Here is a 27473-nt window from a genome sequence, read left to right on the forward strand (position 1 = left end):
GGGATTTGGGATTTGGTATTTGGAAGTGTCCTTTTTTTGGCATATATATTTTTTTTTGGTAGGGCAAGTTGGAATATTTATTTGTTAGTCATAAATAGGATTTGGAATATTTATTTGTTAGTCATATATATATATATATATATATATATATATATATATATATATATATATATAAACCCAAAAACTCCTTTTTTTTGTCTTAAGAAATTACATAATAGTTGTAACAAATATTTCAATAGCTTTTTTTTAATCAAAGATTTAATTTCTAGCTACCAGTACAACTGTGATAATAGATCAAAGAGCTAGCTAGTTTAAGGAGGAAAAAAGAGGAAGAAGATTGCAAAATAAATAAATAAATAAATAAATAAAAACTTTGGAAGAAGATTTCACGTAAATATTGGTTTGTATCACTACTGATGTTCATTAATTAAGGCCATGTTTGTTTCTTGGAATTCATTTTCCGGGAAACCACTTTCCAAACTTTCCTATGTTTGTTTGCCATTAGAAAAGTTGGTCAACGGAAAACACTTTCCGGTCAACGAAAAACATTTTCTGGTCAACGGAAACACTTTTCGGTCAACGAAAAACACTTTCCAGTCAAAGAAAAATTTGGTTTGGTTTCTAGGAAAGTGTTTCCGGGAAACCATTTTCCAAACTTTCCTGTATTTGTTTGCCATTGGAAAAGTTGGTCAACGGAAAACACTTTCCAGTCAAAGGAAAATTTGGCTTGGTTTTCAGGAAAGTGTTTTCCTGAAAAATTTGGGCGGAAAACACTTTCCGGAAGTTGTGAAAAATTTAGAAATGTCATTATTTGCTGATTATATCAAATTTGATCCTCAAACTTTTGATTGCTATATATAATTTGTTTTGAATATTTATTTTTCAATTTCATCTCTTAAAATTTAATTTTTATATTAATTTTGGTCCTTATTTTTATAATTGCTATTTGCTTTTTCCTTATCATTTTTTTATTGAAATTTTTTATCTATCAAATTTGGTCCTCATTCTTTTGATTTTTACTTATTTTATTTGAAATAATTTATGAAATGTTAATTATTATTATTTTAATTTCTTCACCTTTCATTTTTTTTAATTTTTTAGATTTGATCTCTATTATTTTGATTATTATTTATTTTATTTGAGATAATTTATGAAATTATATTTTTTTTCAATTTCATTCTCATTCAACTTTTTAATTTGTAAGATTTGTTCCTCATTATTTTAATAAACTTGAAAAAATAAAACATTAATAAGTTATTTTCCAGCTCATTTTCCATAACATAACCAAACACTGGAAAGTGTTTTCCAACTTATTTTCCATTACACTACCAAACATCGGAAAATACTTTCCCGGAATTCACTTTCCCCGGAATTCACTTTCCAAAAGGAAACTACTTTCCTGCAAACAAACGGGGCCAAGGGCTTAAAAGATAAACGAAAAATTAATATTGAAATTATTAATTGAAGAAATTAATATGTAAACTATCATCAATTTATTTTTTCTTGTTATGGATATTTGGGCATGAATTTAAAGAATAAACAATTAAATTTGAAACTTCCACGGAGATAAATACATTAATAATTCTCCACTTTGAAAAATCTCACAGTCAAGATAGATTAAGGGCATGTTTGGGAACGCGGCTGCGGCTGTGTTTCCAAAAAATTTGAATTTTTTTTTTGTTAAAATTTAATATGATTTGTATGTTTTGGATTGTTTTAATGTGCTGATGTCAAAAATGATTTTTAAAAAAATGAAAAAACATCATTGGCATGCATTTTGGCACGAAAAGTTATTTGAAAAGCACCCGCAACCACACTGCCAAACACGCTCTAAATATGGTACTTTATAGTTTAAAATATTTATAATAGATATTTTGATTATTCTAAAATATCAATGCTACAAATCTCTTTGACACAAAGATAAAAATGATATAAAATGAATTTATTTTTCAAACAATTTTAAAATAAGTTTTTATATTTTAAAGATAAAAATAAAAATAAAAATAAAAATATAGGAAAGATTCAACTTTCAACTTTTACTATGTAATTGTTGAGATAAAAAAAAAAAGTTTTTTGTTTTTTTTTTTTTTTATGTGGTCATGCTATGAGGTGGTTGGTAGGTAGACGATAGAATGTTTGTGCAGTAGGATAGCTCGTATTAACAAGAACAAGACATGAAAATGTGAAAATGTGTGCCATGCAATTTGATGAAATGGTCACCACATGCGACGGTGTCACTGACGGGAGGGCCGCCGCATGCAATCTGATTACAACGACGGTGATAGTTATTTTTCAAAGAAAATTCAAAAATTCATAAAATCTACCACAAAAACAAAGATTTACTATAACGTTGGGAAAAGTAGGCCAACTTGTCTTTTTTAAAAAAATAATTTTTTTTTTTGTTAAAAATTTTTAGATTGATTTCAAAAATAATTTTTAAAAAATAAAAAAATATTATTTTAATATATTTTTTTAGTAAAAAATACATAATATCTGAGGTGGAAACTCTGAAAAAGAAATAAAGAAGTCCGTCCTACTTGCTAATAATTGGCCAATCATAGCAGCAGCTGTGACGTAGCAAGGTCCTCCCTCAACAACTGATTCAAAAACCAGAAGAGAGCTCTTGAAAAAGAAAAGGAGCCGTGTGATTGGACGTTGATTCTGATCTGTGTCCCTATCCACTGAATGAAACGTGGCTAATAAAAAAGATGGTGAGTGGCTGGCCCACAAGTCACGCCACTTCGGAGACTCTTAAGTTGCCTTGATTGATTAACAATTAACATGCTTGCTTTGACCACCGCTTTCCTCCTTTGACCTTTTGGCATGCAAGACGTTTTTGTATCAGTTACGTTTTTGTATCAGTTATATAAATCACCAGTCAAGAGTTGAATTTTTTTTTTTAAATCCAAACAATGTTACTTTGACTAATTTTGTCTTAAAAAATAAATTCAACAGGGTGGCCGAGTTTTAACCGATTAGATTTGAGTCGACCAACCACTAATTTGGATTTTTTATCGTGCAAGTTAAGCCTTTTTTTTCCTTCTATTTTTACTGATAACCGTTTAAGTTTTATAATTACGTTTTTATTTGTTATTTAAGGAATAAATTAATGTTGTTTTGTCATTATCTTATTTAAATTAAATGAGTCATATAGTATTTATACAGTACAATGTTTAATTCGATAAATTATTAATTAAAATCTGACTTGATTGGATATTAAATTAAATTACATAAGAGTTGACACAATTAATTTACAATTTAGTTAAAATTCAGTTTTATAATTATGTTTTTATTTGTTATTTAAAAACAAATTAATGTTGTTTTGTCATTATCTTATTTAAATGAGTCATATATACATGTATTTATACAGTACAATGTTTAATTCGATAAATTATTAATTAAAATCTGACTTGATTGGATATTAAATTAAATTACATAAAAATTGATACAATTAATTTACAATTTAGTTAAAATTCAGTTTAATTTTTAATTTTTATTTTTAAAAAATATTACTTTTATTTTTTTAAAAATAATCTTGAAACAATAAAAATTTAAATTAACTTGAATCAACTCACTCAATACTTATATCTTCGACCAGTTAACCAGGTAGCTTGAATTATTAACTTCGACACGAAGTTCTGATTTTATTAATGTACGTGCCTTTTATTAATTAATTTGGATCTTTTCTTATCCAAATCAAATTGCAGATTGAGTGCGATCGAAAACTTTTACTTGATGGACTCTTTGTTATGTCACTTATGGATTATTATTATTATTATTATTATTATTATTATGTTATTGAGTAATATTTGTTTTCTCTGTAGTTATCGCTATATTAATTTTGTCAAGTTTTGTTTCGAAAAAGAAAATTCTAAACCTTAATAATTAATGTTTCACACTTGTAATTAAGTGAGTCGTAATTCATTTTGACTCAGTAATTGAATTGCGTGATATGATTGTTTTCTCTTTTCTGGACAAGTTCTTTTAATGTTTATCCCTCCATATACAGTAATTATCAGATTAAAACTATTTATTTAAATCAGATTCATTTTATATTATATCTATCAAAATCAAACTAAATATTTATAATATTTTTTTAATCAATTTAAATAAACTTCTAATTAAACATTCATACCATTATTTCTAATGAAACAACAAATCTCTTTAACAATATGCATGCATGTAATCTATTTTACATTTTAAATGTTTGGTTATAATTTTTAAACAATTTTAGAGATCTTGACAGGGATTGATCTCATATCAAAGATACTTGTTTACTTTTAAAACTAGAGACCTCGATTTTATTGACAAGAGACAATTTCTTGCATTAAAATTCTAAATTGTTTTGAATCTTAATTAAGATACTGAAAGCTCTTATATTATAATAGAAAATAAACTCATCATCTATACATGTGAACATTAAAATATACACATCAAGTGTATGTATACCAACTGTCACGGGGTAATTTTTCGCTCCGCGAATAAACTCGTGCGGCAGCCTAGTACCCCACTAAACTCAGCCTTCCCTCTCCAATTCCACTCGTGTTTGCCTAGCAACTAAGTATTTCCCTCACCCGAGAAGTTTCCCCACTTTCCCAAGTTAAAAGACAAGCGGAATACACAAGTAGATTGCACAACACAAAGCATACCGAGCATACAATTAGAAGAACTCTCAACCTTTATTTATCTCGTCAACAAAGGATTACACAATGTGTGTTATGCACAGAATTCGCATGCTACACAGCCAAGCTTACACACGTTATTTCCTCTCTATGCATCTTATCTACAACCAAGAGCTGCAACAACTATTTATAGCCAAGTATGTGAGCTGCAAGGCACACCCATGATCCTATTTTTAGGACATAGTGGGGCACTTTCTCCCCCATTATCTCCACGATCTCAGTGGCCTATTTTCCAGCAAGTAGTGGACAATTACAGCCCATGATCCCATGATCCAGCAGCTTGTAGAGCAATCCTCTGATCAGCCCCCACGTTCTGCTCCATGATCCCATGATCTAGGAAGACCATGACTGCCACTAACCCACGTTCTGCATGCTCACCTAGCAGCCCCAGTTGCCAGTTCTTGCTGCATCAGCTGTTGAGTCACTCGTATGCCTTGGACAGTCCTTCGTCCAAGTTTCAGATCGTGCCAAGTCGAACCCATGACTTGCACAAGCCGTTGCGCGCTGCCGAATTCACATCTGCATGCGGGTTGCTAATGTCTACGCTGCTGAATTCCTCGACAGCCCTTGTTCTCGTAAGCCTATCCCCCTGATGAGTTTTCCTGCCTGGCCTGGACGTTCCAGCGTCCAGTCCATGTTCGTCAACAATCTACGCTGCCGATCTCCCTTTGACGAACCGACAGCCGCACAAATCTGCGCTGCCAATTTATCCCACTGTTGGCATGGCTGTCAGCACCCTTAGGCACTGTTTTGAACAGCCTGCCGAAGTGTGCACCTCGTGCACATTTGACACTGTTACACCAACCATATAGGTGGTACACCTATCAATCTAAAACAAATACTTACTTCAGCTTTACTATTGATTATTTTTTTTTATAATAGATGTAAATAAAAAATATACAATATGTTTCTTAAATTAAATATTTTAATATTAGCTTTTAATTAATTTAGATAAAAAAAATAATACATATATTGCAAGAAATAATATAAAAAAGTTTTTATTTGAAATTTTCTTTTAGTTCCTCTCTCTAAGTTTAATTATGATTTTTTTTTCACATACCAAATATTTTAATTCCACTTGTCACGTTGTTAAGATTTACAATTATAAGCTTAAGAGAGATGTAATTTAATTTTACTATTAAATGTTGATGATGATTAGATATTATGTACTAGATTGGTGGCTCATGCGATATCGTGGATTAAATCAATTTTTTTTTACTTAAAAAAAATTCAGAAGATGATTATGTTTCTTAAAAGAAATAAATTTTTTTGATAACTAAGTTAATTATTGATTAATTTAATAATATGATAGAAAAATGAGGCAACAAAAACAACAAATAATTTTTTTTTAAAAATATATTACCCTTGGCAAAGTTGGGCTAACATGTGAAACCCGTGACTTGCACATGAGATATGTCTAGATTACATGTCTATCATGCATCCTAGGTCATGAGGTTGATATAATTCGATCAATAAAGAAATTCAAGAAAATCACAAAGTTTCTTTTGAAAAAATAACAATATTGAACGATGATATTGAAAAAGAAAATAAGACAAAAAAAGATGTCAACCCTTGTTAATTTTCCAAACCCATGACCCGGGTTATTAGAATGAAAGCACTATACATGAAGAAATCATGAAGTCCAATCCCTAGGAAATGGAACATTGAAGGGTAAAAAAAATTTTAAAAAAATTAAAGGGCAATAACAAATCCCCAATTTGAGAGTTAAATTGAAAAGAGTAAAAACATTAAAAAAAAATAATGAAAAAAAAAACAATACATGAAAGGTCGAAGGAAAAAAACAAAAGAATAAGGATCAAATTGAAAATATCAATATATGATAAAAAATTGAACATATAGAATTTCACAATGCATTTTTTTACATAAAAAACTCCTAGATGTAAATCAAAAAACTTATGTACACATCTATTTAAATAAATTAAGAACTATTGTGTAAATAAATGAATAAAAAAGTCATTAACAATAAATAAATAAATAAATTAGAAGAATAGAGAGACAAATATAGACCAATATATTTAATATCGAAACACGGGTCATTTATCTGGTTGTATTTAATGAATTTGTTTATTAAAATTATTTTGTAATAAAAATCATCCACATATAAAATTTATTGAATAGAATAAAAGAAAAATAATTATTATGCAAGGTTGCAATTAAAAAAATTATAAAAAATAAATATTTTTTATTTTTTAAAATAAATTTAATCTATATAAAATATGAAAAAATACAGATAAATCATACTAACCTTTCAAAAATTAAAAAAATTCAATATAATTAAAAAAAATCACTATTTTAAAAAGGATAAATAAGAAAAAAAATTCACAAAGAATGGGTATTAATTAAAATACAAACTTAAAACTTTTTTTAAAAAAATATAAAAATATATTAATTAAAAAAAAAACAAGGTTAGACAATGTTGGGCCTGACAAGTCAAGCCAAGGGACTGACCTATTAAGAAAGGGTCCATACATGGGCCTTTAATTCTTTTTAAAGTCAATAGGGTGAACGACATGTCGTTGGCTTTAATTTTTGTTTAAAAACAAAATAGACGACTCGTTATTTTGAAACTCCTCATATTTCATTCATTGTGGTGGCCGAAAAAGCAAGATTTCTATTTTTTTCATCAAAAAACTCATTTTTAATTATTTTTTAACCCAAAATATCTAGAAAATACTCTAGGAACCTTGTTAAATCAATCAATAACCTTAAAAAACACAAAAAAACAGCCTCAAATCCAAAATCAACTTGAAATTAAAAATACATATTCAATTTAAATGCTTGATTATAATTTTAAACACAATTTTAGAGATCTTGACAAGGATTGATCTCATATCAAAGATACTTGTTTTCTCTTAAAACTAGAGACCTCGATTTTATTGACAAGAGGCAATTTCTTGCATTAAAATTCTAATTTGTTTTGAATCTTAGTTAAGATACTAAATTAAGCTCTTATATTATAATACAAAATATACACATCATCTATACATATGAACATTAAAATATACACATCAAGTGTATGTATACCAACCATATAGGTGATACACCTATCAATCTAAAAAAAAAAAAATTACTTTAGCTTTACTATTGATGTTTTTTTTAAAAAAAATTTACACAAATAATAACACTATGTTAAAAACAACCTTTGTTGCATTCCAAGTAGTTATTAATTTTAACCCAAAATATTTAGAAAATCATCTAGGAATCTTGTTAAACAATTCATGAACTTAAAAAAATAAAAAATCACCTCAAATCCAAAATAAACCTGAAATTAAAAAATTTCTTGAGCTCATATTTGTTTTTAGACGCTTTCAAGGTAATTGAATGTTAATTTGAGCTCAAAAAAACTTAACTATATAAAATAAAAGTTTGATTATTAAATTACAACTTTTTTACAAAATTATTGCTCCAATCCAAAATGATGCGTGAGAAAATGAACAATAAATGAAGTTAGAATAAAACTAATAAAATGACCCGTGAGATAGTATAAAGTAAAACCAAAAACCCTTTTAAAAAACATACACACACTAATTAAAATTAAAAACCTCAAAACTATGGAGAAGAGATAAATTCTTAAATTAACACTCTCAATAAAGAAAAATACCTGCCTAAAATCTAGAATACAAGGTGTCATAACCCAATTTTTGACCCTTTTAATTTTATGATAAAAAGAAAAAATGATGAAAAAATATATATATAATAATGATGAAAAAAATAAAAATGAAATAAATAAAAAATGAATTAAAATTTGGGTTAATGACAACATGATTGGAAGCTTAAAGATTTAATTAAATTTTTGACTTGTCTAATTAATCAAATCAAGGGTTTAATTGGAGAATTAATAAGTTTTGAGACTTAATTAAGCTTGGAAATAATTTAATTAATCCAATCAGGGGTTTAATTAGAGAATTGATAAGGTTTAGACTTAATTGGACTTTGGATTTAATTAAATTAATGAAATCAGGGACTTAATTGAAGAAATAGCAAAGTTTGGGGTTAATTGGGGGTCCAAATTGCGAAATTAAAATCCAAGGATTACATTGAAAAAGGCGCGCAAATGCAGGGGGCCAATTACAGTTTAAACCAGGGGTTTAATTACAAGACGTTCAAAACTGCATGCATCAAAACGAAAAATGTCCGAACGACGTCGTTTTGAAGATGCTGTTCATCTTCTTCTCCTTTAAGCCAGTGACCGTTTCTGCAGTAATGGAGGGAGGAACGTTGCAGCAGTAATCGTCGTCCGTTGGCTTCAGTTATGAGCGCCTTAATGGTGGCCGACCGTTAGCCTACCGCCCGTTATCAACCCGCCGAGCCCTATATAAACCGAGCAGCACCGAAGAGGAGCGAGGTGAAAAAGGGAGAGAGAAGGACGAACGAAACCAGAAGAGAGAAACACAAAGATACCAACCAAAATTTTAAGTTTTTTTAGAACCCCACAACAGAAGTAAACCTTTCCCTCACCAGTACCGGCCTAAAACCACGAACTAGAAACAAGCCAAGAGAGAGAGAGACGGTGTTCTGAAAAACAGAGCATAACACAAAACGAAGAAAATTAAGCCGAAACAGAGACGCAGGAAGGGAATACAACGGGGAAGACAAGCAGAAGGAGTAAAAGGAAATTCGGACCAGAAATACCGCCTTCAGCAATCTCGCGCAAAACCTCTACAAACGCACCAGGTACGTCTTCTGCTCTGTTTCTCCCGCTTTTCTTTACTTCATTCTCGCTGTTTGTTTTTTTTTTAATTCAGTAACAAGGGCCATGCACGCGTGATTTAGATCACGCGTGCCTTGTATGGCCCAGCCGGGTCACTGGCTTGGGCCAGTGACTGGGCTGGGCTGGCTGGGTCTAGTCCAGCCCATGTGGGCTGAGCTGGACCCAGCCCCAAAAATAATAAAAAAATAGAAAAAAAATATATAAAATATAAAAAAATAGGAGAAATAGAAAAATAGAAAAAATATGTGCATGCATGATTAAAAATAATATAAATTTCTGGTTTATTCACCAACGCCAGAGTCGGGAATAAAATACTGGTTTAAGTTTATATTATTGTTATTCGTTATATTTTTTTATTTAGCAAAAAAAATATATGTGCATGTATGAAAAATAAATTTATTTTTATTTATTTATTTACTGACGCCAGAGTCAGGAATAAAAACACTGATTTAATTATTTTTTTTGTTTTTTTATTTAACTACATAAAAAATAGAAAAATATGTGAATGCGTAAATTTAGTTTATTTGTTTATTCACTAGCGTTAGAGTCAGGAATAAAAAAAAATATTAATCTAAATTTATTTTATAGCTATGCAATAGTTACCAACGCCAGAGTTGGAATTATCCGTAGTTGAATATTCACTGACGCCAGAGTCAGGAATATTGTGAATAAATCATCAGAACATAAACCAATAAAGATTTAGCAATTTAAGACAAAAACAGCAATGCAGTTTGCCTTAGGTAGAACGTTTAAGGGGTGATAATATCTTCCCTTTTACGTAACCAGTCCCGAACCATAGAATCTCTGTTGACCAGTTAGGGTTCCTAGTGACCATAATACTAGGTGGCGACTCCTAAAACAAGATATTTTCCCTTAAAAAAACCAGATGCAAGAAACCTGTTTTTTTTCTGTAATTCAAGAGAATTATTTGTGGGCCGCCGCGATGTCGGGTGCAACATAAGAATTTTTTTAAATTTTTTTATGGAGTAGCCATAAAAGACATGAATAACTTCAAAAAGCCTTTGTAAATTAATGATGTACATTCTCGGACTTGAGACAACATTTGATCTTAAATTTTTTCGATTCAATCCGGTTTAACCCTTTCAATCCGTTACCTAGACACTGTTCCAAAGCAGTCAAGTTTTATAACCATGCATAAGACATGAACAGCTTCAAGAATCCTTTGTAAACCATGTCCATTCTCCATTCTCATACTTAAAAACAACGTTTGACCTTAAAAATTTAAAGAATGAAAGGTCCTCAGTAACATCTCATATCTTGTGGCTTTTGTGGCTTCCGATAATTTCCCTCCTCACACGTCAAACACAACAAACTATCCTTGTAGTTTCCGCTCCCTCTCCCTCCCCCCCTGTATATCTCTCCCTCCCAATCCCTGTTACATAGAAAACACAAAGGAACAGAGTGAAAATGGAGAGCTTTGCCCTCCACTCTCTCTCCACCACAACAACAACAACCACCACCTTCTCCACCTCTCTCTACACCCGCATTTCCCTACTCCACAGATTACCTAAACCTCTCTCCATTACCAAATCCTCACCATCCATTCCCTTACTCTCCACCATCAGATCATCCACTCAAAAACCTCTCTTTTTCTCTGCATTTCACACTAAAAACAAAACCTTCGATTCGAAATTTAGAATTCTCGCATTGGACACAAAATCCAGTGACAACCCGTTATCAGACTCGTCAGAAAAACCAACCCCACCTCAAAAAGGAGCAAAATTGATACCCCTTTTGATATCTGTCTCTATAGGCTTGATTGTAAGGTTTGCTGTGCCTAAACCAATAGGAATTACCCCACAAGCCTGGCAATTGTTGTCTATTTTCCTTTCTACTATTGCTGGTCTTATTTTAAGTCCTTTGCCAGTTGCGGCATGGGCTTTTTTGGGTTTAACAACTTTACTTGTTACTAGAACTTTGTCATTTACGACTGCTTTTAGTGCTTTTACTAATGAAGTTATTTGGTTGATTGTCATTTCTTTCTTTTTTGCTCGCGGTTTTGTTAAGACTGGATTAGGTGATAGGATTGCTACTTACTTTGTTAAGTGGCTAGGGAAGAGTACTTTAGGATTGTCTTATGGTTTGACACTCAGTGAGGTTCTTATTGCGCCTGCGATGCCTAGCACTACTGCTAGGGCTGGTGGGGTTTTTTTGCCTATTATCAAGTCATTGTCATTGTCAGCAGGGAGTAAGCCTGGCGATTCCTCTTCGGCAAAGCTCGGTTCTTATTTAATCCAGTCACAAATGCAGGTTATTTTCTCTTTACACTTTGTATCTTGGTTTTGTATCATTCCTTGTTGGTTTTGCAATTTGTGTGGACGTGTAGGTGCGGTTACTTTTTCTATTGTGGATGGAACAGTGCAATTTGTAATGTCATTTGTGTTTGTGAGGTTGTTTATTTTCCTGTTTCAACTGGAGGGATTAAATGTTGAAGACGTTGTTGCTTAAAAGAATGATAATTTGTTTGCGGATTTTGCTAGCTGATGAGCTCTTTTTCTTCATTATGAATTTAGAAGATTCATCAATACGTCAGAAAGAAATGGGTGGTTGAATTGCGTTTCCATGGGAAAGTGCCTTTTTTTTGTTGAACTGTAGTGAATTGCTAGTTAGGCTGATGTAAATGTCTTGCTACCATCCTGATAAGGCTTTACGGCATGTCTAGGTGGCATCTCGTAAGAGAATGTGCAGGCTTAATCGTGAAGGGAAATGTATACTAGTTGGGTTCCTCAGTTCTTCACCTGATTATTATTATCTGGAGAGTTCATAAGAGGTCCCGCATAAGGTTTTTGATGCAGGGGCTTCCTCTCCTTCTTGTGGTGGAAATCCTAGTGGTGGGGCCCACAATGAGGATGCTGCACAAATGATGGGGTAAGCTGCAAACAAAGGTCCATTGGTTTTATGAACTGGGATGCCATGATTTAGTGGATATAGGAATAAATTCACTCGCTACCATCAGTCTAGGCTCTTGGGAGCAACTGATATTTTGTTCCTACATTAGTTAGTTTCAGAGCCAGCCAGGACGTCTCAGGCTCAATCAATTCCTTTACAGGGGTGAATGATGCGAGGGCATCCTCTCTCTCTTGGAGCAGAAATCCAAGTTGTGGGACCCACGATGGCGGTGGTCCATGCAAGGGACCCACGCATAAAGGACCATTGGGTTTACGAATTGAGATGCTATGAACGTGTGGATATAGAAATAAATTTCCCTCTACCATTAGTCTAGGTTTTTGGGAGCAACGGGCAGTCTGTTCCTGCATCAGTTTTGAGTGGATTGTTAGCTTTCAAAACCCTTTCATCTCTGTTCCATGTTATCAACTAAAAGCATGGCTTTGTTTTCCTCTGTGGCATGTCAATGGTTTCTAATAGCTTGTTCTTAAATTATAGCTCTCTCTTTTTATATTCTCATGTCAGTTACCTAAAGCTTCACTCTCTTGCAATGTTGTCCAGTGTGCTGCCAGCTCCAGCTCTCTTTTTCTAACAGCGGCAGCTCAAAATTTGCTGTGTTTTAAATTAGCCGGGGAACTTGGGGTGATGATTCCAAACCCTTGGATTTCTTGGTTGAAGGCTGCTAGCTTGCCAGCATTGACTTCTCTTCTAGTAACTCCACTCGTCTTATATAAGCTCTACCCTCCTGAAACCAAAGACACTCCAGATGCCCCTGCAGTGGCTGCAAAGAAACTGGAGACTATGGGTTCTGTCACAAAAAATGAATGGACCATGGTTGGTACAATGCTTCTTGCAGTTTCTTTGTGGGTATTTGGGTAAGTCATTTATCTCATAACACCTCAGATTTTATTAACTTTTTAAATGTAACTGGAACAGGATCTCCATACACAAAGCATAGATTACAGCTGACACATCAGCGTAAATTAATAGAAAAAAAATGTGGAGAGATCAGAATTTCCTTAGGACTTCGAATTGTTTGTTCCCTGTTGTGGATTTCTGAACCCAGATGTTTACCCTGGACTTTTGGTCGTGTGGATGTTGTCATGATTGAGTGGGTTGCATCAGCAGGCTTAAGGTCCGCAAGAACAGAATGCCATATAGTTGATTTGTTATGATCTGCTGCAGCTTTCTGGGCATTCGAATGATCATAAATTGATCATTGTGCCAGGAATAGTTACACCAGCGTAAATACCACCTGTAATAAGTATGAGTTTGTGTATCTTTTTCCTCTTTAATTCCTTGGCACCCAATGATAATCTTCCCTCCTCCCCAGTCCCCAGCCCTAACAAAAGTTGAATGTGCAAAGTGGTTTTCTCATTTTATACTTTAGATGTTCTTATACTAGCTAACTGCTGTCTTAAAAAGACTTGGTCATAATTGTTAACTGCTCATTTCTGTGGAATAAGATGATAGTTGAATGTGATTTTTCTAATTGATTATTTCTTCAATAAAATCATTCTTTAACATTGAAACTGGTTTGAAATTAAGCTTTGTAATTTTTTTGGATTGACTCAAGTTGTAGGTTTGATAAGTTAACCCAAATCGACTCGAGTATTTTTTTATAATTTTTTTTTAATTTCATCTTTCAACATTGAGTTAATTAAGAATGAATGTTTATAATTTATTTTGACTTGATTTTTATAGGGATGTCATAATCTCATGACCAAGATAGCAGATTTGACAACTTAATCCGGGTCAATCGAATATATCATTTTTCAATAATTAAAAAAAAAATATCATTTAATATATTACCATAACAATATTTAAATCATATATCCAATATACATTATATTTTGAATTTATAATTAAAAATTTTTATTAAAAAAATATATTAATAATGCTTGAATATTTTTTTTATATAAAAAAATTGATCTAAGAACATTGTAGCGCATGCTAATAATATAGTAATCATTATATTTTGTTAAAAGAGAACATGGCATGTCGTTCAATCCTAAAACATTATTATGTTCACTGTCGATATTTTAATGCTTTCTTTCAGAAATGTGTTTATGGTTTTGGATTCTATATTGGATGGTTTGTTTGCAGAGATGCTATCGGAATACCAAGTGTAGTCGCTGCAATGATTGGCTTATCAATACTGCTTCTGCTGGGAGTTCTTGATTGGGATGACTGCTTAAGTGAAAAATCGGCATGGGATACCTTGGCTTGGTTTGCAGTTCTAGTGGGAATGGCGAGCCAATTAACAAACCTCGGTGTTATATCCTGGATGTCTGGTTGTGTATCCAAGAACCTTCAATCTCTCTCTTTGAGCTGGCCTGCTGCGTTTGGGGTTCTTCAGGCATCTTACTTCTTTATCCATTACCTATTTGCTGGTCAAATTGGTCATGTTGGTGCTTTATACTCTGCATTTCTCGCAATGCATTTGGCAGCTGGGGTGCCCGCTACATTGGCAGCTTTGGCTTTAGCTTACAATACAAATCTTTTCGGTGCTCTTACCCATTATAGCAGCGGTCAATCTGCTGTATACTATGGAGGTACGGATCTGCTCCCCCAAATTATGCAAGCAGTTGTGAAGCATCTCTGCTTCGAATCTCGCTTCATGAACTTTATTTTCATTGACAATCTATGAAACTCCACGCTAGCATTTCTAATTGTTCTGTTTTAGGGTTTTCCATGACAGAGATCTATCTGTTGTGATCACACTGAGAAGTAATTCTGTCCTAAATTATCTGCGTCGAGTCGTTAGCATAGCACCTGATAGTGTTTTAAATGCTTTTTGCAACAGCTGGTTATATGGACCTTCCTGATGTGTTCAAGCTCGGCTTTGTGATGGCCCTTATTAATGCCATCATCTGGGGAGTTACTGGAACTTTCTGGTGGAAATTTCTAGGCCTCTACTGATTTTCTTTTGCACTGTAAGTAACTGCTGGGGCTCCTTCTGAAATGATATCCTGACTTGGAGAAACAGCTGAGCCTACAACTTTGAAAAGAAATTATTTTTTCTATCTTGGATTTCTCTATTAGTTTCACATGTATAGCATTATGAAAATAATAATGCTGATTGAAACATTCAACTATTTTTTAGCGAATCAAAGTTGCAGAAACTTCTGTATCAATCCTTTTATTAATTTTGTTTTTCTTACCTTCTGTTTGATCTTTGGCAACACATTATTGCTCATCACCATTGTCGAATTATGCTATGTTTGTTCCACGAGATCTGCCAATGTCCTCAACTGGACTTTGCTTTTTTTGTACTGCTGTGACTGACCATTACAAAAGGGCAAATCCCAGATTGGAATTTTATGAGAAGCAGAGAAAGAGAGGGATAATCTCAGATTGGAATTATAGGAGGTTGTTGAAGTTTTCAGTGACTGCTGGAAATAATTGCTTCTCACTCCAAGGTGCTTTTCCAGTGGCCCCAATTAAACTAATGACCATGCAAATTGGACAGCTTCATCCATTGGAAGATAAAACGCGTTTCAAGCTGAAAAGCATAATTCTTTATGCCTTTTTAGTTTGAACAGCAGTTTTTACAACGTAAACAAACTATCCTTGAAAAGTCTAAACTACAGAAGCAACCATGAAATGGACCGTTCAAAAATAATTTTCTTTCTCAAGACAAAAGTGTAAAAAGTCAAGCTTGAAGTAATTCACTTGATGACTTCTAATACTGGGCTCCAAGTCAGGCATAGAAAACACATACATGACATGGAAGGGTAAAGACTCTACTGCAAAAGCAATGGAAGGAGTAGAAGGAAAAGGAAAACAATCATGCCCTTATGCTTAAACTATTCCATTTTAGACACCATATCTTCACTTCACTGGTTTCTTTTCTTTGATACTTGGTGAAAAATGCAATACTCGTACCTTTGTTTCACCTTCATCTTGTTGACAATCAGTTTCAAGGCTCCCTTCACAAGATCTGAGAATTTCTCATGCAATTCAAATGATCTTAGATCCTTAACTAGCTTCTCCAGTTCCATAGACTATGGGCTTGATTGGAATACGTCAGACTCAAATTGTTGCACTTGGATAGGAGTCACCTGTGACAATTCCACTGTTCCGAGTAAAAGGGTAGTCAGGTTAGAACTTGGGAGCAAAAGACTCAAAGGAAAAATTAGCGAGTCCTTGGCAGGTTTGGATCAGCTGAGTATACTGAACCTCTCACAGAATTTCCTTCATGGATACCTTCCAGCCAGATTACTCCACCTGCAGAATCTTGAGATCATTGACTCGAGCAATAATGATCTTGTCGGTCCATTACCAGGAGGTAGCAATTTATCCTCGATCAGGTATGTTGACATTTCAAGGAACAATTTTAACGGTTCTGTCGATGCAGCACTTTGTGAGAGCTCATCATATATTCACACGCTCAATCTTGGAAACAACTATTTCACTGGTGAAGTTCCAGCAAACTTTGGAAGGTGTTCTTCTCTGCAGCAACTCTTTCTTAATGACAATCACCTCTCAGGAAATCTCCCCAAAAGCCTCTGGCAACTGCGAAATCTTCGTATATTGCACCTTCAGAATAATTTAGTTTCTGGGCCACTAAATGATGAGATTGGTAAACTTTCCAACCTTGTGGAATTGGATATCTCCTCCAATAAGTTTTCTGGAATTCTTCCAGATGTTTTTGAGAGGCTTAAGCTTGAGAATTTCTTCGCCGGCTCAAACAACTTCAGTGGCCATTTGCCCATGTCATTGGTAAATTCTCCATATATTGTAATTCTGAATTTGAACAACAACACCCTTAATGGTCCAATCAATCTCAATTGTTCTGCAATGGTTCATCTCACCTCTGTCGATCTTGGTTCTAATAATTTCCATGGTCCGCTGCCTGATGTTATATCCTCTTGCCAGAGACTGACCAATCTGAATCTTGCTCGTAATAACCTTGGTGGTGAAGTTCCTTTTGCGTTCAAGAATCTCCAAGCCCTAAGATCCCTCTCACTCTCAAACAACAGCCTTGTTAACATATCATCAGCCCTAGCAATTCTACAACATTGCAGAAACTTAACTTCACTGTTCCTTAGTTTTAACTTTCACGGTGAACAAATGCCCAGAAATGTGAATTTTCACTTCAGGAACCTCAGGGCACTTGCTATTCCTTATTGTGAACTTACAGGTTCCATTCCAACATGGCTGAGTGGCAGCAATATGTTGCAACTTTTGGATTTGTCATGGAATAGACTGTATGGAACTATTCCCTTCTGGTTCCATGAGTTCAAGTATCTCTTTTACATGGATCTGTCGAACAATTCTTTCACTGGTGAAATACCTGAGAGCTTGACAGAGCTACAGGGCCTGATCAACATGAAAATATCACCAGGACTTTCTTTAGGCTTCCCACTCTTCTCGTTCGTAGCAGATGGTGCAAAACTCAAGTATAAAGGTATTTGGGGCTTTCGACCAACTTTGGACTTGAGTTACAATAAGCTCACAGGACCCTTATGGCCAGGTTTTGGAAATTTGAAAGAACTCCACGTTCTGAAGCTGAAAGAAAATCATCTCTCAGGAACCATTCCCGATAGTTTCTCAGGCATGACAAGCTTGGAAGTTTTGGACTTATCCTATAATGATTTATCAGGAGAAATACCTCTCTCACTGGAAAAGCTCAGTTTTCTGTCGAAGTTCAGCATTGCATACAATCAATTGCAAGGAGATATCCCTACAGGAGGCCAGTTCCTGACATTTCCACCTTCAAGCTTTGAGGGAAATAAAGGTCTGCGTGGACAACAGCTTACTCCTTTTCAGCCTCATCAGGCTCCTCATGATGTTCAGCTGGCTGATGAAGAAATGACTATAATCGGTTTGCAATTTGGACTTGGAGTTATGACTGGGTTCCTTTTCACTGTCACCTTATGCTTCGCATCCGGCTGGGTGTTTGCAAAGACATGATAAACAAGCATCAAACTCAGTGAGTTGAGTACCAAATGTAGCAGGAGTTAAATCTAAACAGAAGTGGCCATAATGGCATTTAGATCTGACAAGGAAGGTGGCCCTTGTCATTTTTGTAAATGTAGATTTGGGAAGTTCTATGTAATATATCTCCTGTTTCTTCTCATCTTTCCACTTGTTCAGTTTGCCAAGTATACATCTCAAACCACACATCAAAACAGTTGAGCTTTCTGCTTGTTGAACATGCCTTCTAATACTATTCAGTGAATAAATACATTTCAGAGGATTGCAGGCCTTGTTTACCTAGGAATGTAAAGGGAGTTTCTGACATCAATTCCCTCTACTACTCACAAACCTCTCTCCGATAATTGTTTTCTTCTTTTTAGGCACTTCTCTTCACGTTCTCTCCCTCTCTTTCACTCCTTTTTTCAGGGTTCAAAAATAGGATTATATCATGAACGGTATAAGAAGGCAAAGAGATCATAAAGAAATAAAATATTGAAAAAAGGGACAGAGATAACAATTTCAGAGTGTCCCCCCTGTAAAAACAACACACCATTTAGATTTCTTCTCTATTTAATTTTAATTAATAATCCCAACTAATAATTCAAAGAAATTATTAAATCCAAAAGAGCTTATATTGCCAAGCTGAATCCTGAATCATTATTATATACTACTGATTTATCTTATTAAGATAAATGCACTCTTCCATCCAAAAATTATATATATAAAAAAGCTTTGCATTTATTTAACTCTGATAACTAATATGGCGGGTACCCCTTAATCAGCCAACACACTATCTTTTTCCTGCATTATAATATATCAATATTCTACAGGTAAGTCCAGAGCAGAAACATCATGATAAACATTGTGGTTGGAGACGGGCAAAATCCCACTTAATAAAGAAAACATTATAATATATGCCACTTAACCTTCCTTTCTCTTTCCCATTGTGAATCTTCCTTCTCTTTCCCATGGTATTCCACGAAACCATAGTGGTCCGAAACTGATTTGTGAGGGGATGTTCGGGTAATTGAGGGGCACTGGCTGCTGGGTAATTTGTTGGCGTGGAGGAGCTGTTGCGGCTGTGGTGGTCGTTTTGTGTGGTTTGGGATGAGGAATAGAAATGGGAGGAGTTGTTGTTGTTATGTTGTTTGTGGTGGTTGATTCTGTGTTGTGGTTGATTTGGCAGGGAGCTGTTCGACGAAGGAGAGAGGCTGAGATGTGGGTGTGGAGTTTCGCCATACTTGTCAGATTCTTCTTTTTCTTCGATGGAAATTTTGAAGAGAAAAGAAGTAGATGAAGTCAGAGATGAATTATCCGAACTCTCCCTCTTTGGAACTACTCGAATGACTCGCCGTATTGTACTCATATTTACTATCCACTTCTTCTTTTTTTTTAGAATTCGAGATTCTTTGCTATAATATTCATGGGTCTTGTGTTGTTTTTTAGGTCAGGTTGCTGATTTGCATCCAAAAATAAAGGAAGAAATTAAATGCATGGCATTTTCCGGACACACCAGTTGCATACACTGCCCGCTAAAGTTTTAGAAAACTTCAGTGGAAGCACGAGCCATATGGTGTGTGAAAGTGAAACCTTCAAAACTCTCGTTACCAGGGAGTAGTAATATTCTCTAGTTCTCTACTCTATTTTATTAGTGTTTGAAATCTTGACAGATATTATTTTTTATTTTTAAAAATTTATTTTTAATATTATTATATATTTAAAATTATAAAAAATTAATTTTAAAAAAATTAAAAATTTTCAAAAACACTATTTAACACGGATACAAATATTCTCTTCGCATATTATATGAACTTCAATTGCGCTGCACGTTTAGAAGGGCACTGAAGGATCTGTAGAGCCAAAAGACACAAGATATAGGCATACGCACAGCTACCATCATAACAAGCAGGTGGTGGATAATGTCATCGTATCGTGCACACCAAAGGCCCAAGAAGACAATACAAAATGCCTCAATAATGGTGGGTCATGAATTCATGACACCTGAACTCCATCAAAACATGTACCAAGTACGTTTTGTTTTTATGCACCAGGAAGAGCATACTGGAAGCTTGAGATCTCAAGAAAGCTTGGATTCTATTTCATAGCAGTACTATTACACGTAAATGATCCAGACGAGAGCAAGCTAAAAAACCAGAGCAAAGACAAAGTTTAATCCAGTCTAAGATTGCATATGGATATCAATCAAACTACAGCGACCAAATAGAAAAACAAAAAGGCCTAACACATGTTCTAGATGATTCCCTTGATACTCTCTGACTGCAAATTAACTGCAGTTTATACAAACATCATCAACTCGGGCCTACTATAAACGTTATCCTGCTCATCCTCCAGTATAGGATAAGCTGCCACAAGAGCATCCTGAGCTCCAATATACAGTGAATTGTATATCTTCCAGTACACTTCCCTGACCTTCCGGGCAGGATGGAACAGCCCCTGAAGACAGTAGTTCAACACAACAGCAGCACCTAAGGCCACCCTCATTCCTTCAATGGCTTCAGTGACAGCATTTATCACATGAGGGGAAGTCTCAAATATGTTGGGCCACACATAGTTAAGTAAGTGGACCAATGCATCTTCACAACCCAAACCAGCCACACCCAAAGCCATATGCTTAACAGCGGAAGCTGCAGTCTGCCTGTGAACTAAATCTCGGTCCATGAGTGCATCCTCAAGTAATGGAGTCACTGCATAGATATAGTCTTTACCCATTTCGCCAATGTACTCGAACAGGAAAGAGAGGGATTTTAAGACACCATTCTGCACATTAAGCTCTGGGACACGATATTCATTCATCAAGGCAGGCAAGACTGTAAAAGGTGAACAGGTTTCTGCAACTATAGCAATTGCAACAGTTGTGCAAACCCGGTTTTGGCGCTCCTGGACCTTGAGATTATTTAACAGAGTCGCCAAGACATCCTGCGGTCCAATGGCCTTAGCAATGTAACCAAAAGTGTTCACAGTAGCACGCCGAATGCCCTTCTTGTGGGCCTTAAGCATCTCAAGAAGCTCAAAACAAATCCTCATCCACTCCCTGGCAGGAACAAACTCAGCTCCACGATCAGCAATTCGACCAACAAGGTCAATACAGTTCTCCTGGACTTTCTCATGCCTATTCTTCAGAATTGGTGTCAGTCTTGGAAGCAAGTCCTTAATAGGAGGAGTCATTTTGGTCATACCAATGACATTGACAATTGCTTTGAGAGCTCCTAGAATTGAACCAAGAACTTCAGGGTATTCTTCTCCCAAATACTCATACAACACAACACCAAGATGACCCATCAGTTGTTCCTCCTGACATTGCTTCATGACAACAGCAATCCTAGAAATAAGATCAGCAGCTTGCTGTCTCACTTTAGCGCTCTTGTTGTTCAAGCGCCACTTAATGGTACCACAAATCTGGGGAAGGTAAGGTTTCACCCTCTGTCCAAGAGAATTGACAACTGCACCAAACCCATTAAGCATCACATTAGCATCATCACTGGTCTGCTCTTGGAAAGCATAGAGAATGCCATCAATCAAAAGCTCTTCCAACCTAGAATCAATATCAGATGCACCCATGTTCGCAACAACCTTCTCAATTGTTTCCATAACCATACGCCTATATGGTTCACTCTCATCTTTCAGATCCTCAACAATTCTGCCAGCAATATCTTTAACACCAACCTTGTCAGCAATCTCAACAGTTGTTTCCACAAGTTGCCTATAATTTCTCCTATCCAAGGCCATCCTTCTAACCCAGAAGTTCCTAAAGAACTCAGGAAGAATATCAGAACGTATATATTCAGCCTCCACACCCTCTGTACTCACACATTGCTTAACCACTTTCAACACAATCTTCTTCATTTCTTCATCAGGTGACTGAAACTCACGTATCAGAATAAACATGACTTCCTTGGTGTAGTAGTTGGCATACATAGCATCCATAAGAGGAATAATAAAACCAATTGCTTTCAAGAAGGCAGCCAAGACCTTGCCACGGTGTGACCTAATGCCCTTCCACAATGGCTTCAGAACAGAATCAAAGCTTTCAATGCCATATGGGGCAGCAGCCTCAGCAAGAGCAGCCAAGGACAAGGCAGTGATTGTCCTCACCTTCTGATTCTCATCATTCAGACCATGTTCTATGATTTCCACAAGAGACCTCAAATGGGGAAGAACAGCACAGCCAATCAAAATAGCAATCTGTTGAACAATTTTGATTCCAGTATGACGAGCTTGCCAGGATTTCTTACTCTGACACACAGCTTTCAAGAAGGGCAACAATGCAGGAATCCCGAGAGCTGAAGCGACAACGCTGAAAGCTCTTGCAGTTGTGTTCCTAACATACTCATCAATATTATCAATATCAGGACGCATAGCAGCAATCATAGTGGCCAAACCAGCTGCTTTACTCAAATTAGAAATAATTTCTCTCCCTTCCACACGGGCATAATAATCCTCATCAATCAAGAGTGGTTCAATAACAACAAGAATCTTATGAACATAAGGCCTAACTAACTCATCCAATTTATACAAAACCCTATCAATTACCTTGACCAGAAGATGCCTCTCCTGATCCTCCAAGGTAGGCTGCATAAGCAGTGGCAAAATTCTGTTGAACAACGGCCCAGCACCAAACTCTCTAGCCTTATCCGTCAACTGCCTCAAAGCAGTCTTCCTCTGTGGAGGTGTCCCGTTCTTCACTTTCAGTAAAAGTTTCATAATCTTCCTCTCTTTCTGCTCCTCTGGGGACAACTCCTCCTCATCTTCCTCATTCAACAAAGCACCAAAATACTGATAATCCTCAGGTTTCATAAATGGCAACCCAGCAGGAGGCTCCTGCCCTAGATCAAACTGTTGCCCTCTGTTCTCATCAGGAATAGAATAAAGAGGAGTGCCCATTGGTGTTGGGGTAGCCAACAACTTCCTTGCTGGTGTCCTAATAGGCACATAAGAAGCCGGTGGCTCCAAAATCTTGTACCCTTCTTGAGGAAACATAGCATCCAACTCCTCATCAGTCAATGGCCTATTCCTCTCCTCAATATCCTTCTCCCACCTCAGCAGATTATACTGCTCAGGCGTTATTGCCCCGCGCATGGCAAGTGCATTCGGAGTTGGAGTAGCCATATCAATTGCACCAAGAGGAGTAGGTCCAGGAGTCACACCACCAAGACTAGGAGTAACCGCCCCAAGAGCAGGAGTCGCACTATCCATACTAGCAGGAGTCTCATCCCAACGAGACTTTTGCCTTTTCGGGGTAGGGGTAACCATTCCTTTAGGAGTAGCGTCCCAAGCAACACCAGCAGGAGTAGCCCCTGGCGTAACCCCACCTGCAGGAGTAGCATCTGAATCAACCACTCTCCCCGGTGTAGGAGTCTCATCCCACCTATTCCTCCTCCCAGCACCAGGTGTAGCATCTCCAATCCTCCCCGGAGTAGGTGTCGCATCCCATCTCCCAATTCCCGGTGTAGCATCAGGTAAATCCCAATCCGAACCTGTCTTCGCCTTCTTAACCACTTTCCCATCATCCTCCTTCGATTGATCCCACCTATTGCTCCTTTTAGGCACTGTACTCGCCACATTTTCCTCCTTTCCAGCCCTCGCCTCCTCTTCTTCCTTCTTTTTGTTGGCAATCTTCCTCAACAACTCCTCCTTTTGCTTTTTCAAAGACTCTTCCATCATAACATCCGAATAAGTCCTCACACTGGGATCCGGCGTCTTCTCACCGGCAGCAAAAGGATCATGCCTCTCCGGCGAAATAATTCTATCCAATCTCCTCCTCCTATAATCATCCTCGCGATCAATAATTCTCGATGGCTTCCTAAACCCATCAGTTTCTTCGCTATCATCACCGCCACGAGGCATTTCTTTAAGAACTGATTTCGGTGCAGTATACGAAGCGAGTCTCTGAGCAACCTCGTTAAGACCCATGTCGGGTTCTTCATCATCTGTAGCTGGAATCGATGTTTCATAAGCCTCACGGTCGACTCCACCATACAAGTCACGATCGAAGGTTAAAGAGGTTAAAGAGGCAAGTTGTTGTTCCATTTTTTTGCGTTCTTCTTGGGTTTTGGCGATTTCAGGATCCATTTTGTTAGGGTTTTTTTGTGGGTTTTTGCTGAATTGAAATGGGAATTTGTCAGATTTTTATTGAGTGTTGTTTTGGAGAATTATAGCGGAGATTTGAGTTTTGAGTGCGAGAGGATGGCTGTGTTTGGATATTTTGGGAGTTAGTTGTTAGTTATGGGCTAGGTTTTGTTGGGCCATTAGATTAGGGTTTCACAGGGCCAAGTTTTATGAGTACCTTGTTTTTTTAAATGATGGTTATCACGATAGTGTGTTTTTTTAAAAAAAAACATAACTTCGAGCATTAATTTTTAATTATTTGAAGTCCAATTATATATTTAAGTAGAAAATATAAGATTTGACATGCTTATAAAAAATAATAATTTACATATTTTAGACATCTTAAAATATTATGAAAATATTTAAAGTGAGATGAGGTAAGTATTCAATCTATTCTTATATCCTAAAATGAGTCAATTATATCTATATATGTTAAGTGAGTTTAAAACCACTAGATGAATGGACATATACAAGTCCTTTTATATATATATATATATATATATATATATATATATATATATATATATATATATATATATATAAAATACATATATAAATTTTATATAAATTATATTTATAAAAATAAAATCTATAAATATAAAATACCTAGATCAATTCTATATCAATTACATTTATGAAAATAAATTCCATAAATATGAATAAAAGAAAACATTTCAATGAATTGATTGATGCAACATCATATATGCAATAATGAATCATCTCCCATTCTTTTAAAACAAATTAGCAAAAAACAAAACAAAAAAATCAAAAAATATATTTTTGATGTATTTTTGTTATTTTTCAATATCTTTTTAAAAGAATTTAAAATTCAAAAATTTATTTTCAATGCATTCAGCTTTTGACACACTCATTTCAAAATCATTGTTTATTTTTCTTATCGAGTTGATAATGACGTTGATTTTTAAAAAAATATGAAAATATATAAAAAAAAACAAAAACATTATATATGGATAAGAGGACCTAAAGTGTAAAAAAGAAATAAGAAACCAAAATGATTTTGAGTTGCTTGGTCACCAAGTTTGCTTGGAAACCAAGCAATTAAGAGGCAAAAGACAAATTTATTTTGCCTATAAATAATGAAAGAATCTCACAAGCAAAATGGAGGAGAAGTGAAATTGGTTATAGCATTAGCCACAAAAAAATACACACAATCAATTAATTTTTTCCACTACACATTCTCCCTGAAGACATAAAAAAAAAAAAAACCTAGATCTTATCTTTACAACACTAAAATGCCCAGGCCCAACACCCTGACAAGCCAACCTCTCTCCAACAAGCTTACCGCTTGCCCTAACCCTTACTCCTCACAACCGAGAACAAAGACCGAATGAGGAGCTCCTCCTTTCACTGGACCATCACAAATCCATTCTCTCCTCTAAAATCAAATCTTTATAGCCACTCAAAGTTGTCTCTCCCAATAAACCTAATTCCACCTAACAGCCACCATCTTTAACCTCCTGTTCTTAGTTGGCCCTTCCTCAAACTAGCAAAATATCATCTCAATCTTCTATATTTGATTAAAATACACACCACTCATCATCCTTATTGCTATTTTCATTGATTTTCATCCTTCTCCACCATTAAACCATCACGCCAACACAGCAACCAAGTCACTACACTGCTATAAAACCCAATCAACAGACCCAACTGGAACTATAACCTCCCATCTCCCTTATTTTTGTAAACCACAACTATGCTCAACACCTTAGAACCAAAGACCCCATCTTTATCATAATCTATTGACAACCTCCACAAAAAAATCCACTACTAGCCATATTTTTCCACTCAATAACCCTGTATCTCTTCCAACCATGACAACTCACTCTCCCATATACCATTGACAAAGAAAACTTGCCTCTTTTTCTCTCTTTTTTTAAGAAAAAAATTGATTGCCATATCTTCCTTTTTCATTTTATCTTCTTCATCATCAGGGAGCATAGTACACACATAGTTGCCACATCCATGTCGGGCTCTAGCCAATGGTAGCAGTGTCCCTCACCAATGACAACCTTTTTTTTCTTTCATCCATAGCACTTATTTCTTCCTTGAGAAAAAATTGATGGCCTTTTTTCCTTTCAAATCAACGGCCAACTACGTACTACAACACAAACTCCTCCTTGTGGTAATAATAGACAAAGAAACATTGTCTCCATCGTGATAAAAACCAATAGAGAAAGCTGAAAGAAACAAACTTGGAAGAGAGAGAAACCTGGAGCTTGAGGTGTTCAAATCTCCTTTCTCAAGCAGTGTTAAGCGTCACCGCTAGTGTAGGAGCGAAGAGGAGACATAGGAACATCGGATCCGACAGCTCATTATCCTCTAGTAGTGATGACGTGTGAATTCACACACCAACAATGTTGGGGGTGCGTGGTACACACACTGCCAGAATTCTTACAATCCTTTCAATTTGATTTCACTAGATCGTGGACACACCAAACACCTCGGAAGGTCAATCCATGAACTCCAATCATCTTTTTACAAAGTGTTAACATGTTATGAAATTTGAGATGAAATGTTCATTGTTGTGTATATTTTTTGGATTGTTTGGATATTATTAGTTTGAATTGATGTTGTTTTTTCATTTTGAAATGATTTGATAATTTATGTTGGATTGTGAATTTATTTTTAGGGTTATGATTTCTAATTGAACATTAAGTCTAGATCATGGATTATGCTTGGGTTTATGTTAATTTATTTGATTTAGTATGAGATTTGAATATAATTCATAATAAGACTTGATGTTTGATTGTTAGTGATTGTTGGATTATTATGTTGGTGAGTGATGAATAAATAGTTTGTTTTGAATTGATATCTTGATAGTTTGATTAATACAATTTTCCAAACATAGTCTTAGTCTAATTTTAATAAATTTTCAAAATTTTAAAAGATCATTTTGCAATTAATTTTGAGTTCCTATATTTTGTTACCCTTTTATAATTAATATTTGAGATTGTGACCTACAAGTGAGACGCTTTTTCAATATTAAATAAACTTGTTTTTTTCTGCAAAAAAAAAAATTTCTTTCAAAAATACAACTTTATTTTAAATTGTATATGGTCAAGTCTCTCAAATAAAAATCA

General features: G+C 35.1%; 3 protein-coding genes across 3 annotated transcripts; 2 read left to right on the forward strand and 1 right to left on the reverse strand.

Annotated features, from left to right (window-relative positions):
- Positions 1-10685: 10685 nt before the first annotated feature.
- On the forward strand, positions 10686-15484 carry LOC7461690 (dicarboxylate transporter 2.1, chloroplastic). Its single transcript, XM_002300158.4, has 4 exons — positions 10686-11685; positions 12883-13196; positions 14428-14876; positions 15128-15484. The coding sequence occupies exons 1-4, from the start codon at positions 10843-10845 to the stop codon at positions 15241-15243; spliced, it is 1722 nt and encodes a 573-aa protein (XP_002300194.3). The 5' UTR covers positions 10686-10842; the 3' UTR covers positions 15244-15484.
- A 312-nt stretch (positions 15485-15796) lies between these two features.
- LOC7492021 (phytosulfokine receptor 1) lies at positions 15797-18406 on the forward strand. The gene has a single exon (XM_002300157.4). The coding sequence runs from the start codon at positions 16195-16197 to the stop codon at positions 18238-18240; it is 2046 nt and encodes a 681-aa protein (XP_002300193.3). The 5' UTR covers positions 15797-16194; the 3' UTR covers positions 18241-18406.
- A 1917-nt stretch (positions 18407-20323) lies between these two features.
- LOC7461689 (uncharacterized) lies at positions 20324-24464 on the reverse strand. The gene has a single exon (XM_002298670.4). The coding sequence runs from the start codon at positions 24334-24336 to the stop codon at positions 20542-20544; it is 3795 nt and encodes a 1264-aa protein (XP_002298706.3). The 5' UTR covers positions 24337-24464; the 3' UTR covers positions 20324-20541.
- Positions 24465-27473: the final 3009 nt, after the last annotated feature.

The sequence above is a fragment of the Populus trichocarpa genome, chromosome 1 (assembly GCF_000002775.5).
Source record: "Populus trichocarpa isolate Nisqually-1 chromosome 1, P.trichocarpa_v4.1, whole genome shotgun sequence".
NCBI lineage: Eukaryota > Viridiplantae > Streptophyta > Magnoliopsida > Malpighiales > Salicaceae > Populus > Populus trichocarpa.

What these genes read in the sequence shown, in the direction of transcription:
- LOC7461690 (XM_002300158.4), top strand. Translation starts at nt 10,843, where the DNA reads ATGGAGAGCTTTGCCCTCCACTCTCTCTCCACCACAACAACAACAACC. An exon ending in TAATCCAGTCACAAATGCAG is followed by an intron (nt 11,686 to 12,882) that starts GTTATTTTCTCT and finishes AATGTTGTCCAG; the next exon opens with TGTGCTGCCAGCTCCAGCTC. An exon ending in ATCTGCTGTATACTATGGAG is followed by an intron (nt 14,877 to 15,127) that starts GTACGGATCTGC and finishes TTTTTGCAACAG; the next exon opens with CTGGTTATATGGACCTTCCT.
- LOC7492021 (XM_002300157.4), top strand. Translation starts at nt 16,195, where the DNA reads ATGCAATACTCGTACCTTTGTTTCACCTTCATCTTGTTGACAATCAGT.
- LOC7461689 (XM_002298670.4), bottom strand. Translation starts at nt 24,336, where the DNA reads ATGGATCCTGAAATCGCCAAAACCCAAGAAGAACGCAAAAAAATGGAA.